This window comes from Eptesicus fuscus, chromosome 15 (assembly GCF_027574615.1).
Source record: "Eptesicus fuscus isolate TK198812 chromosome 15, DD_ASM_mEF_20220401, whole genome shotgun sequence".
Lineage (NCBI taxonomy): Eukaryota > Metazoa > Chordata > Mammalia > Chiroptera > Vespertilionidae > Eptesicus > Eptesicus fuscus.
This window is the reverse complement of record NC_072487.1, coordinates 76,745,350-76,758,263: the sequence shown is the minus strand read 5'-3', so window position 1 is coordinate 76,758,263 and position 12,914 is coordinate 76,745,350. Positions and strand designations below refer to the sequence as shown.

Here is a 12,914-nt window from a genome sequence, read left to right as displayed (position 1 = left end):
GACTGAGTCACCCAGCCCGGGGCTCGGACAGGGACCACTGCCGGCACTGTAGAGTAGGACTGAAACTTGCATGATAGGACGTCGGACGATCACCGCTAAGCTGTTAGCAGTCCCCAAGGGGTGAGCTGTTTTAGAAATTTAATCCTTTTCTTTCTCCTTTAAAACTTCTGCTTCACACCCTGGCCAGGTGGCTTGGTTGGCGTGCCATCTGTACAGCAAAAGGTGGCGGTTCGATTCCCAGTCAGGGCACATGTCCAGGTTGCGGGTTCGATCCTCAGTTGGGGTGCATGCGGAAGGTGGCCAATCGATGTTTCTTTCTCACATCAGTGTTTATCTCCCTCTTCCTCTTTCTAAAAAAAAAAAAAAAAGGAAAGAAAACCAATAAAAAATTCTGTTTCATTTCCTTTTGGACATTCTTTGAATGCGCGGTGTCAGTCAGTCCTGGATACTTGAGAATGAATTTGGTTTTAAAATCCCGTGAGTACTGGATGAAGTGGTACCAGTGACTCCTCTGGATTGGGGAGCTGGAGGCGGGGCTTGTGGTGGAGGCAGCACGTACAGCAACGTCTACACTCACTGTGTGTGCCAGGTACTGTGCTGGGCCCCGGGACGAATGAAGAAACGGGCCCTGCCCTCTGGAGTTACTAAGTGCTACACAGTAAAGTCTGAAATGATACTGGGTTTATCCAAGTGATCATTGGAGCCTAGAGGGTTGTTGTGGGGTTTTTTATTTGTTTCTGAAGAATTAAACAGCATGCAAGTGTAGATTGAGGTTGAGATGTGTGTTGTACTGCTGGCTGTGGCCTGGCAAGGTGCCCTGCCCAGGACAGCCTTTGGCTGGGGTGCGTGCAGCCCTCGGGACCCGCCCTGACAGCCTCCCTCCCCTTCGTTTTCCTTGCAGCCCTGCAGTCCTTCATCCGGGCCTACGCGACCTACCCCCGGTCGCTGAAGCACATCTTCCACATCCGATTGCTCCACCTGGGCCATGTGGCTAAGAGCTTCGGGCTGAGAGACGCCCCCCAAAACCTTGGTGGCTCAGCTGTGAAGAAGAGGAAAGTGAACGTGAAAAGGTAAGATGTGCAGAATTTGTCCAGTGACGAGTGGCCCAAAGTCTGCTGGGTATGGAGAGCTGCATCAGGTTCGAAGCAGGGAGCTGGGACGGTTGCTGCTGGCATTCTGTGTAACCTGCACTCTGATTTTCATGGTAAGTTATCACCAGTATCTGTCCTTCTCTCAGTGTAAGTGCTTGGAGCGAGAGGATTAAATACCTAATTGTGACATTTTTAAGGCACTGGCAGAAGTTTTTGTGGCGTCTTCAGTCGGGTCCCGATTGGCGGGAGCAGCAAGACAAATGTGTTGCTGTCCTCACTGCCCTGTGGAGTAACCGGGAACTTCCCACTGTCGGAGCTCCTCCCGGGAAAGCCTCTGGGGCTTGTACGAAGACTCCTGATGGGTTCCCTGAGGTTGGACCTGGTGGCACACCTGTCCCCGTGAGCGAGGCAGGCAGCCCTCCCCCACGCAGGGCCCTGCCGCTGTCCTTGGTGCTGAAGTGCAGCCCCAGTGCCGAGCGGTCCTGAGGTGAGCACAGTGGCTCCCTCCCTCGGAAGCTTGTTCAGGACCCTCCCAGGTCCGGGGAGAGGAGAGTCAGTGAGGAGCATTGCCCTGTAGGGGCTCCGGGCTCTGAGCCCGTCTACACGCATCAGGAGGTCCCTCAGCAAAGTACATTGGTAACTTCTTTCCTCAGACAGCGTTCCTCTAGTAGCTGACCCAGCCCAGGCCAGAACCACGGTGTGGGAGAGTCCATGAGCCGAGGCGAATCGCAGGGAGTTTGGGGTGGTTGGCGTTATCGCTCCTGCAGCCTGTGGGTGGAGGACACATTGCACAGATGTGTGGGCACAAGAGCCCTTGAGCGCTCTGGACAGGTAGTTTGCATTGTGTAGCCTTATTTTTGCACATTAATTGCAAATGCCCAAACCCATGTGCCCTCTGTCGAGTGGCAAGCCTGCAAGCAGCACGCTCCAGGACAGTGTCACTGCGAGGGCCGGTGGCATCATTACCTTGTCAGGGCCCAGTTTCTCTGGCGTGAAATGGCAGGGAAGGGCCACTGGCGTGGGGCGTGACCGTTGGTCCTGGAGTCACGGGATGTGGGCCACAGGTCCGGCCCCGTCTGGTGTGCGCTTGTGAGCTCTGGGCCCTAGTTTGCCTCCATTTCCTCAGTGACAAAGGGGGAAAGGAAGTCTCTGTTTTTAGCTACTTTACAAGATTGTCTTGAGAACCAGAATGAGGAATTACGTGTGAATGTCCTTTTGGACCATAAAGGGCCAGACACGAGGCCCCGTAGGACCCAGAGCTGGAAACCAGAGGGTTAAGACTCTGGAACCTCCGGCTTGATCTGCGCAGGGGCTTGGCATCCACAGGGCTCTGAGTAGCGGGTAAGCTTCTGCCTACGCCAGTTCCAGCGTTGGCGTTGGTAAGAAGCTGTTGCTTCCTTCATGACCAGCTCCCACTCGCGCAGGACAGTGTCCGAGGCGGGCGCTCCTCCACACGCGGCAGCTCTGGGCTGCCCGGAGAGACGAGACACAGCCCTGTCTCGCCAGCCGGGCGCCCGGGTGCCAGCTGTGCGGGCCTGGGCTCGGTGCACCAGAGGCTGCCCGCCTTTGGGTTCGGGGTAGCTGGTGTCTGCGCATATTAACTCCGGTTCTGAGCATGTGACAAAGCCACGAGGCCTGCGCTGCGGGAGTGACCTGGCCATCTGGGAGCCTGGCCATCCTGACACCATAAGAAGGTGGGGGGAGACCTGCCAGATGAGACTGGTCAGAAGCACATTTTGTGAGTTGCTCTCCCTGCACCTCAGTGGAGCCCAGTATTCCATTGTCACAGGTGCCTCCTCTGTGACTGGAGTGTCATTAGCAAGTGTTACCCAGGCAGCCGCTCTTCAGACTGGCATGTCCTCGGCTCCCACCCAGGTCCTGGGGGGCAGGGCGGAGGCCGGAGGCCGGGGGAGGGGCTTGGAGCCAGCATTGTCCTTACCTTGAGAGGCCACTGGGGAGAGAGCACTGCCTGCTCTGCCGACCCTCCTGGCAGATGGGCACCAGGACGGCAGTGCCCCTGCGCGGGGATTTCACAGGCTTTCTTCAGGGAAGAATGGGCTGATTAGCCGATACAGAGCGTGTAAGATGGTACGGGGCAGCCTTTGATGTCTGGCTGGCGAGGCAGGGAGCGGCGGTGAATGACAGCAGTGTGTCACGGGATTACGGCGCCGTGACAATTGGGCTCTCTGTTCTTGCCATGTCACCACTCGGTACAGCGGCTTTCCCGTGGTTGTGCCCTTCTCTTGAAGGCATTTCTGTCCGCACTCCTTACATCCTCCCACCCCTGCCCTGCCTTGCCAATGCAGACGGGCACTCGGATGCAGTGGGTCCCTTCTTTATTGGGGGAGCTCTTGTCACTCCCGGTGGAAGGATGACTTTGCAGCTGATCTGCACATGGACCGTATAATTGCGGTCGGGGTGAGCAGCGGCAGAAACCTGACAGGTGTTCGGCATCTCCGTCGGGGCTCAAGCAAGTGCCAGTGGCTGCTCTCTGAGCACTAAACCTACAAAGTGCAGGGACTTGGCTGTGGCCAGTGACTGTTCTGAGCTGCGGCGTCTCCCATGAAACCCATCTGTCCCAAAGAGAGCGGTCCTTCTGTTCTGTGCGGGCGATGAAATGATAGCACCCGTTCTCCACGCTGTCCGCAGTCACTCTGTGGTGTCGACTGCCCAGAACGAGTGCGTGTTGTCGCAGACCTCTGATGTCTGCGCCGCGGACCTGCAGCCGTAGGCGGAGTCCTCCTCACCTGCCCCCAGCCCAGGTCTCTGCAGCGGGGCAGGTGGGTCAGGTAGGGATTATGGGGCATTGCCATGCAGTGACAGGGAAGTTTTATCTCATCTCTGTGCCTTGTCTTGACCACTTCTCAGGAAGAGAAAAATCAGTGGTTCATATCCCCAATGAGGTCTCAATCACCAGGTGTCTGTCTGCTTCCCAGTCCTCAGTCCTGAAGGGGGACACAAAACCTCTTCTGACACCTACACACCCATCAAAACAGCCCCCGCCCTGCACACCTACACACGCACACGGGGAGCTGGCGCTGTGCTGAAATACTGCCTGGGCGCCTCTTCTCCCCCCCACCCCCACCCCCTGGCAACATCCGGTGCAAACACAGCATTTCCCTCCCAGGAAAGGCAGTTCTGGGTTTGCAGCCGTGTGGGTTCAGCAGATCCTGAGAAGCGAAGCTAACATGCCTTCCAGGGTTTGTGTCCGCCCAGGAGACGCTGAGAGCCAGCACCGTCTCCTGAGGGAGCAGGGTTGGGCTGTGGGTCAGGGCGTCTCTCTGTAGACCGTCACCCATGAGCAGAACGAGTTCAGGCACAGGGAGCCAGCCCAGGTCCTGCATCTGTCCGGCGCTCTGGAAGACGGTTCAGGAGGAGAGAGAAGCGGGTGGGCCCGAGGCCTGGGTGTTGTGGTGACGACCTGCCAGGCGTCTGCTGTCCGCGCCCATCGCAGGCGAGCTGATGCGACAGTGATAAATACGGAGAGCACCCTTTCTCACAGGTGGTTGAGTTTGTAGCCACTAAGTGGCCTTACCCCTCTGATGCCCTTGTCTTCTACACCGTTCCGGAGCCGCATTCTCCACCGAAACCTTGGGCCTCCTTGAATCGGTCTCTTTCCGTAGCTTCCCAACCCATCTTCCTGGCTGGCAGCGCTCAGCCCCTCAGTGTCTCCTGGACTTCTAGAACAAGCAGCTGTGGCTGGGCTTGCAGCCACTGTGTCCACAGGCACCACCTCCCCCTCCCCACCCCCACCCCCAGTTCCTGCCGTGCTCGGATGACCCTCGACTTCGCAGGTGGAGGCGGCCTGGGGACCAGCCCACAGGACGCAGAGATGAGCGGGTCGGACAGGTCACCAGCCTCCGCCTGAAGAGCTGGGCCCGGGAGTAGCTCTCGGGACAGATGTGCGTGTCCTGTGAGAGGGGACAGACTCTTCTCTCAGAAGCTCCTGGGAGCTGTACAGGAACACCTGCCCAGGTCCCAACCAGGAGGCCTTGGTTCAGTCAAGTCTGAAATCACAGACGGACTTGATCATGAACTTGACTGCCAAGTCCACCAATCTCGACCCAGGTTCCACCCCGGGAACTTGAACGCATGTGGTCCTCAGAGCAGATGCTGAGGTGTCCTCACGCAGGAGGCGGGAGGTGCTGGCGGAGCCTCTGTTTAAAGGGAGTAGGATCGATGGCTCACGTGGGAACAGAGCCTGGTGAGCCGCTCAGGTTGTCCAGGGGGCAGCACGGGAGACCAGGAGTCCACGCTGGATCGGGTCTTTGGGACGTTTGTGCTCAGGAGCGGTGTCCAGACGGGACAGGAGGAGCGCTGTGGGAGGGGCTGGGTCCCCTGGTGGTGAATGCCCGGCACAGAGTGGTCTCGGGCTGCATCGTCCTTGCTGATTGCTGCGTTCACAGGCGGTCCACGCAGGTGGCCATGCGGGCGCAGGCTGCAGTGGGGCCTCGCTCCTTCCCCTTGGCACCAGCTTCCATTCCCTCTGCGCCAGGTACGTGCTGGTAGGCCCCCCGCCCGGCTCTGGTGTCACTACAGCTGTGCACGCGCAGCTGTTACATGTGGCCTTTTGTCTCCACCGCCTTTCTCTCTGACCCGTGCAACTGCCAGCTCTCTGCCTCCTGGGACAAGCACCCCTGCATCCCCACCGGCTAACGAGGCGATTAGAGGGCTCTCAGGGTGACGTGCGCCTCCTCACACCTGGGTCACCTGCAGACAGCGGGAGCCCAGGGCTGTGCTTTCAGTGAGCAGTTGGGCTGACAACAAAGCCGGAGCCAGCCCGCCTCTCCTGGTGGGCGCTGGAGACGGCGCTCGCTGCGGGAGCCCTCGGAGCACCGGGTCTGGAGGTGGGGCCGGCCCGGACGGGCCAGTGTGTGCATCAGGGCAGCGCTCCAGTTCACGCCGCCTCCGAAATCAGTAGCGAGCATGCCGGTCCCGCTGCCCCCTCGCTGCAGCTTCGCCTTAGTCGTCCTAACCCTCCGCCTCAGAGCCGCTGCTCGGTCTCCTCTCATCTCCCCACGCCGTGGCTCCTTCTGAGTGGGCCGTCCCAGCCCTCCACGTGGGGTGATGCCAGAGGCTGTCCATGTGGTTGTGACCAAGCCCACGACCTGGGCCTGCGCCCTGACCAGGAATCGAACTGTGGCCTCCTGGCTCCTGGGTTGATGCTCAGCCACTGAGGCACGCCGGCCCGGCTCTGTGATTCTTCCTAAACTAGGCTGCAGAGGCATTTCCGAGTCTGACCCTAAAGCATAAAGGAAACATCGATGGGTCTGAAAATACAGAGATAAAATTAAAAATTCCGCCCTGCCCCAGAGCCGAGCCCTCCTCTCCCTGCTCACCTGCAGGCATACTGACTTCCTCGCTCGCCGGGAGGGGCATCTGCCCGCCCTGCTGGGTGATCCAGCCCAGAGGGAGTGAGGCGGTCGGGTAGCGAGGGGGTCGCTCAGCCTCCACTGCAAGGGCTTCCCTGTGGTCAGATAAGCTGATCTGTTGCCTGGTAACGCCAGGCGGGTGGATGCTCAGGAAGCCCATTGGAGGGGGTTTGGGTATTTGGGGGGCGAGGAGGGCAAGGAAGCTGGCAGGTTCTGGGAGAAGTACAGCTTGCCAGGAGAAGGGTGACGGCGTGCGCCCACCCTGTGCTTGGGCTTAGAATGTTTCGTCTTCCATCTGCTCTTGGCTTTCCCAGCACTCGGCCTCAGAACAAGGGAGAGACAGTGAGCCGCCGAGGGAGGGTGGGAGAGTGGGTCCCGCTGGGTGGCCCTGCAGGTGGACCCCGAGGCTCCCTCCTCAGGGACTGGGTTTGGGAAATGCGAGCCCCCTGCTTGCTCTCTGGACGACCAGGGCCTTGGGGTTTGGGTTTGGGTCCCACCTTCCAAGGACTGTTGACCTTGAACAACTCAGGTCTGAACTGCGGGCACTTCAGTGTGGCCCCTGTGTCAGTCAGACCCGTGCCGTCCGAGGACAACTGCGTTTCCCGCCCACGGCGGGAGCTGGCTGTGCCGGGGTCAGCGCCCAGCCCGCGCTCTTCAAGGCCAGCTGTCCGGTGACTGGGAAAAGTCATAAATGGCCCTGGCCGGTGTGGCTCAGTGGATAGAGCATCGGCCTGCGGACTGAAGGGTCCCGGGTTCGATTCCGGTCAAGGGCATGTACCTTGGTTGCGGGCACATCCCCGGTAGGGGGTGTGCAGGAGGCAGCTGATCGATGCTTCTCTCTCATCGATGTTTCTGACTCTCTATCCCTCTCCCTTCCTCTCTGTAAAAAATCAATAAAATATATATTTAAAAAAAAAAAGTCATAAATGGCTAGGAAGTTCTGAGGTCGTAACCTCAGAGCAAGCAGGGCCATCTCCGACCTCCTCACCTCACATCTCCCCGCAGTGTGGGCCTGAGGGCCCTGGTGGCTGTCCCTGTGCCCTGGCCGTGCCCCTCACGCCCCACCCAGTGGTGTTCGGGAGCAGACCCAGTGGGGGGTGTGGGTGTGGGTGTGGCCCTGCCCATGTGTCACACACGCGGGTGTGGCCTGGGCACTGTCTGCTGGGCCCGCCAGCCGAGCCGCAGCCTGAGCGCTCCACCCCATTAGTGCGCCCGCCCCGGGTAGAGTCTGTTCGACCTGGGCTTCAGCTGTGACAGGAGCAGTCGCTGAGGTGAGTGGAGGAGCTCATGCTGGGAGGCTATTTTGACTGAAACTTTGCATATTTTGAAACTCTGGTTGTTACATTTAAAATTATACACATTGTGAGTGCCTGGTTCAAACAAGGGGAAGAAAAAGCACGCCTTCCTGTCACACCCTTCACTCTGTCTGTCATGTCACCCAACTAAAAATACCCTGCGCGCCAGAATGGCAGCCTTCCGTTCGGGGAGCTCAGTGCTCCGCTGGCGGCCTGCCTCCTGCGCCGCCAATCCCACACCAGCCCCTGGAGGTGGGGCGTCCACCCGGATGGTCAGTCCCCGCGGGACGGGGCAGGGTCCCAGGGCTCACAGCCAGGGCACAGCAGGGACCGGTAATGAATCGGCACAGGGGTCAGCCTGGCTCCTGTGTGGCCTTGGGGAGTCCCTGAGCATCTCTGAGCCTCAGCTTCCTCATTTTAACCGGACTGACCGCAGGCCGCAGGCCGGCCACCAGGTAGCACCTCTGTGTCTTGTTTTACTTGAGCCTGCGAAACCCTCGGAGCTGTATTGTGAGCGGCATCCCCGTTTTCCTGTGGGGGCGCCACATAGCCTGGGCACGTGTTGCGTGTCATTGAGCTACTGAGCCACAGAGCCAGGCCCCATCCCCATCTGCCCCATCATCCACAGATGTTTCTGTGCGACCACAAAGGACCCCCCGTCACATCATGGTCCTTGGTCACCGTGATGGAGCTGGGCCCTCCGGTCACACCCGATGGTCCGTCCCGGACCAGCAGCCTGGTGGGGAGAGCGGCGGCCTGGAGTCCACCTGGCCGTTTGCATCTTGGCTTCGCACTTACAGCGAGATGGTCTTGGGCGAGTTACCCACCCTCCTCAGCTCTCAGTTTCTTTGTCTGTAAAGGAGGGTGATCGCCTTCCCTGCCTCACTGAGCAAAGGTTGTACGAGACAGCATGGAACCCAGAAAGCGCTTCCCTGGCTGCCTCTGACCCCGGCCCTGCAGCGTGGGCCCCCTCAGCCCCTTGCTCAGTGCCCCGCTCCCCGCAGCGCAGCTGCCTTTGCGTGTCTCCCGAGTGGATGCCGTTGTCTGGCTGGCACAGGCAGCGGCCAGAACCCTGCATCGCGTGGTTGTGGCTGGGCGGGCCTGTCTAACCTGGTGTTTGGCTCCCAGGACTTCCGTCTGATCAGTCCTGGTTTTAATTTGGGGTTTTAAAGAGTTCTGTTGTATTTATTTGACGATGAGTTTAGTCTGACTTATCCTCCAGTTATTACAGCAAAAAAACGTTGCAAATGTAAGTAGTCGAAGGCAACGTCTACCTCTGTAAGCACCCCACGAAATGGTGTTCCCCAAAGACACTGCCACTTAGGTCGTGTGGGTTCAGTGGTAACGGTGCTGTTGCTATTTTGGTTTAAGTCCCAAATTAGGAAACATCATTTTACTCGTTAATTTGCATTATTATTTTTCCTGTGTACCGTTGAACTTCTACACATTTCCCCTCTGATCCGAGGGGCAGGCGTTTGAAAGCGGTCCTGGCGCGCTCTGCTGATTGGGGCTTGCTTTATGGGCATCACAGATGGGTGTTGTACACACCGAGGGCAGGACCCTCCATCGGCAAAGGTTACAGCCTGCTTCATCACCGTGGCCTAGGGCTGAACCCCAACCATCCCCAGGGCCTGGTCTGCCTGCGCTAAGTCTCCGCGCCTGAAATTGATGCTCAGCCGTTGGCCTTTCCCACGTGGGTCGGGGTGGGGAGAGACTCCTGGGAGCCCTGGCGGGTGGGCCCAGGGAGCTGCAGTCCGGCCTGGGTGCCGACCCGGACCCGGTGCCGAGCGCACTGGGGTTGGGTTCTCCGGCTCAGAGTATTTACAAGGGTCCCTTCAGTCACTGAAGCGATGTCTGTCTGGTGCCCCAGCCCTGGCTGTGGCCCCCGCTGGGCAGTCGGGCTCAGCCCCTGGAGGTGGGGGAGGTTCAGGTGGGTTTCTCCGTCCTCTGGCGAGCTGCCGAGTCGGACGCCTTGTTTGCCATCAGAGTGTGAGTGTGTAGCCTCCTTTTTTCCCCGGAAAACAACACAGAACAAAGGCTCACTTTCAAAGATGCGTGCTACTCTGCCACCTTCGTGAGAAGCTGCCATTGCCGTGTCTAATCTGTGGTGCTCACAATATCAAAACAAGCCTGGGAGGGACCGCCTGCTCAGACAGCGTGCCGCTCCGGCTCGGAACCAGCTGCTAGCAGCCTCCTTCCGACGGGAGCGGGAATAATCACGCTTCTCTCTCCTCTGCTGTTCCTCCTCTTTAGGCCTGACCTTCGGAAGCGGGCCCAGCAGAAGCACCTTGCCGAGGCCTTGCGCTCGGAATACGCAAGTGGGCTGGAGGCTGGCGGTGCCAAGGCGAAAAAGCAAAGCAAACAGGCCGAGGCGGGCGGCGAGCTGGGCGAGCCAAGCAGCGCCAGCAGCTCCAGCAGCTCCAGCGACGTCTGAGGCCCTCGCCCAGCCCGGGCCGTGGAAAAAGAGAAAAAGTGCCCCCATGAAACAGAAATAACCCCAGAAAAGCTCCCTGAGGGACAGGACTTCCCAGAAAGTGTTTTCAAACTGCCGCCACGGCCCGGCCCACGTCCTGTCTTATCTGATCTCCCAGCGCGCCTTCCCTGACAGCCCACAGCCCTTCCCCGGGGGTGGGGCCCCGGCCGCACAGTGTAGCTTAGCCAGTTAGCCTGTATCTCTCTGTAGACCTTACACTGCTTACCCTATCGCTGCCCACGCATCCTCACGCAGAGCCGTGGGGCCCACCTGCCGTGAGGCCGGTGCTGCGTCAGCCGGCGGGCTGCGACCTGCCTTGCACGCTGATCTGAAGAAGTTCCACGTTTACCCCTGTATTGGCATGCATTTTGTAAAACGTTTTAAGATCTGGATTTAAATTTGTAAAAGAATAAAAAAAATATTTATCCAACCACATGGTCGATGTCCAAATGCTTTGTGGGGACCAGAGGGGTTTTGGTGGGTCGGCAAACTCCAGGCTCCTGTCCCCAGGCCGCCCTGGCTCCGTGCCAGGGTCACGCATTGCTCGCCCTTCACGTCCACGGAAGACCCTCGGGGTGATTGATTTACCATTGCCCTTCTACTATTTGCCTTTGAGGTCAAAAGGTGCCAGAGCCCTGCGCTTTCCCCGCTTTGAATTCATCTTGTCTGGAACTCGGGGTCTCTGTATTGTGGCCCAGCCTCAGCTGCCCCTCCCCCATTGTGTTTTCTGGGAAGTTTGAAAGAGGACCCCCTCGGTGTATTGATTTCTCAATAAATGTAAGATTTGGACACGTGACTCCAGGGGGTCCGAGGAGGATGAGGGGTACAGCCAACTACCTCTGTCGAGCCTGCTTTGTCCACTTCTTCCACTGTCCACCCCCCCCCCCCCCAGTTCCTGAGATGCTGCCGAGGCCCCACTGCATCAGGCCCTCCAGACCCACGTGACTGAATGGCCAGGAGGCTCCTGAGAATGGCGAGGTGGGCACCACGGAGGGCCGGAGTGGGCCTCCGCACGGAGTTGCGGGCACCGCTGCCGCAGGAGGGAGAGCAGGGCCCCAGAGCTGCTGACCTTGTGGTAACCCTCATGCCCACAGCACACGCCGGGACGGTGGGCAGGCTGCCCTTTATTTTGATGCATGAAGGTTCACATGATTTGGATGAGAAAAGGAGGGATCAAACTAGAGCAGAGCCCAGCTGTGTGAGAAACAGGATTAGCGCCAGTGAGGGGGGCCCTCAAAGGAACCCGGCTCTTCGTTCCGTTCCCACGAGGGGGAATCCAGAGAGCTCCGCACTCCTGGGGAGGAAGTGCCAGAAACGTGCAAAGTGTGTAAGTGACTACATTCCCAGATCAAAACTTCCACTCGGTTTGCTAACACTTAGGTGAGGGTTTCTTGTCAGAGTGAGGCGATCAGTCACCCCGGTTAATAAAGAAACGGGTTTAGCAGCCTGAGGGTTAATATTCCCTAAATGTAAGGAACCTTAGAAGAAATCTCTTTCTTATTGCAGCTCCTGACAGATCAGACGGTTCAGGCATCAATTAGGCAAAGCTTTGGCCTAATTCCACTGCACATATTCTGTGTTGTGTGCTGCTCCATCCGTCCTACCTTTTCTTTCCTCTAATTTCCCAAACTTACCTGCTCCTGTTTTAGGTCCGGGAGGACATGGGTGTTTCGTGGTGTTGCAGCCTAAAGCCTTCCTCCCTCGTGGGCCTGTGGAATGTGGTTTTAGCCACCCTCCCGTCTGCGACCCCGCCCGGTCTCACCAGAGGGGCGTCAGAGCCCTGGAGGAACCGAGTCTGTCTGTCCGGCTGACGCAATCGGAGCGGCATCTTCCGCTTAGAGCCTTAGAGCCAAGCAAATGCGCGAAGGGCCTTTGGACAAAGCCCGGTGCATTCCTTTGGATTTCTTTCTCGCTGTGGTGAAGGGAGGCGAGATTGGGAGCGAGCGAGGGGAGTACATGAGAACCCCTCAAGGCACGCGTATTCCAAACTGCTGGTGGCCTCAGCCCCTCAAGGGAAAGCCTGTGGGAGCCTTGAAGTCCGCCTCCCTTCCTGGACGGAGGCTTTTCCACGGGAGAAGGCGCCCCGCGGGAAAGGGTGCGTCACTCATCTTGCATGGACATCACCTTGTCTGTCATCTGTCCCACCGTAGGACCCTCAGAGTGGGGGCCGCGGGGCGCCCTTCAAATCAGCTCCTCAGCTATTTCCCCGCAGCCTTCCAACGCTGCTGCCCCTCCCGGTTGGGAGTCTAGGCTTATGGGGGGGCGGGGGGCAGGAGCCTGGGAGGGGCAGAGGGAAGGCTTCTGGGTGCCTCTTCCTGTCCTGCCTGCTGGGAGGAGTGCGACGATCACACTTTTTTCTCTTTTAAATGTGGGTTCGCCCAGCCCCGGGGCCGGGAACAGAACCCAGTTCCACCTACGGAGCCCGCCTCGCCGCGAAGGCCGTGCAGTTATTGCCGGTGGGAAGCGCAGGACAATGTCAAACCCTGTAATTGGAAACTTGTCGGGGAGGCTTGTTCTTCATTAGTGCGAGACGAGCCGCCTCCGAGGTACAAGGACAATTACACGGTGCGGGGGTGTCTGCGGCGCGGGGCGCCGAGTCGGGAGGGCGCTGCCCCGGCCGCCGCCCCCACTTGCACACAACGAGAAGCACCCCAGTGCACGTTGTCCTTTGATAGATTTTTAA

At 58.9% G+C, this 12,914-nt stretch overlaps 1 protein-coding gene across 1 annotated transcript in view; it reads left to right on the top strand.

Moving 5' to 3' along the window:
* The window catches only part of DDX31 (DEAD-box helicase 31), a 57,218-nt gene extending 46,558 nt beyond the window's left edge, over positions 1–10,660 (top strand). Inside the window, exons 19-20 of the mRNA XM_008152701.3 lie at positions 902–1,070; positions 10,012–10,660. Of these exons, the coding sequence (XP_008150923.1) occupies positions 902–1,070; positions 10,012–10,192 (350 nt within the window). The 3' untranslated portion in view covers positions 10,193–10,660. The remainder of the gene's footprint in view (positions 1–901; positions 1,071–10,011) is intronic.
* Positions 10,661–12,914: the final 2,254 nt, after the last annotated feature.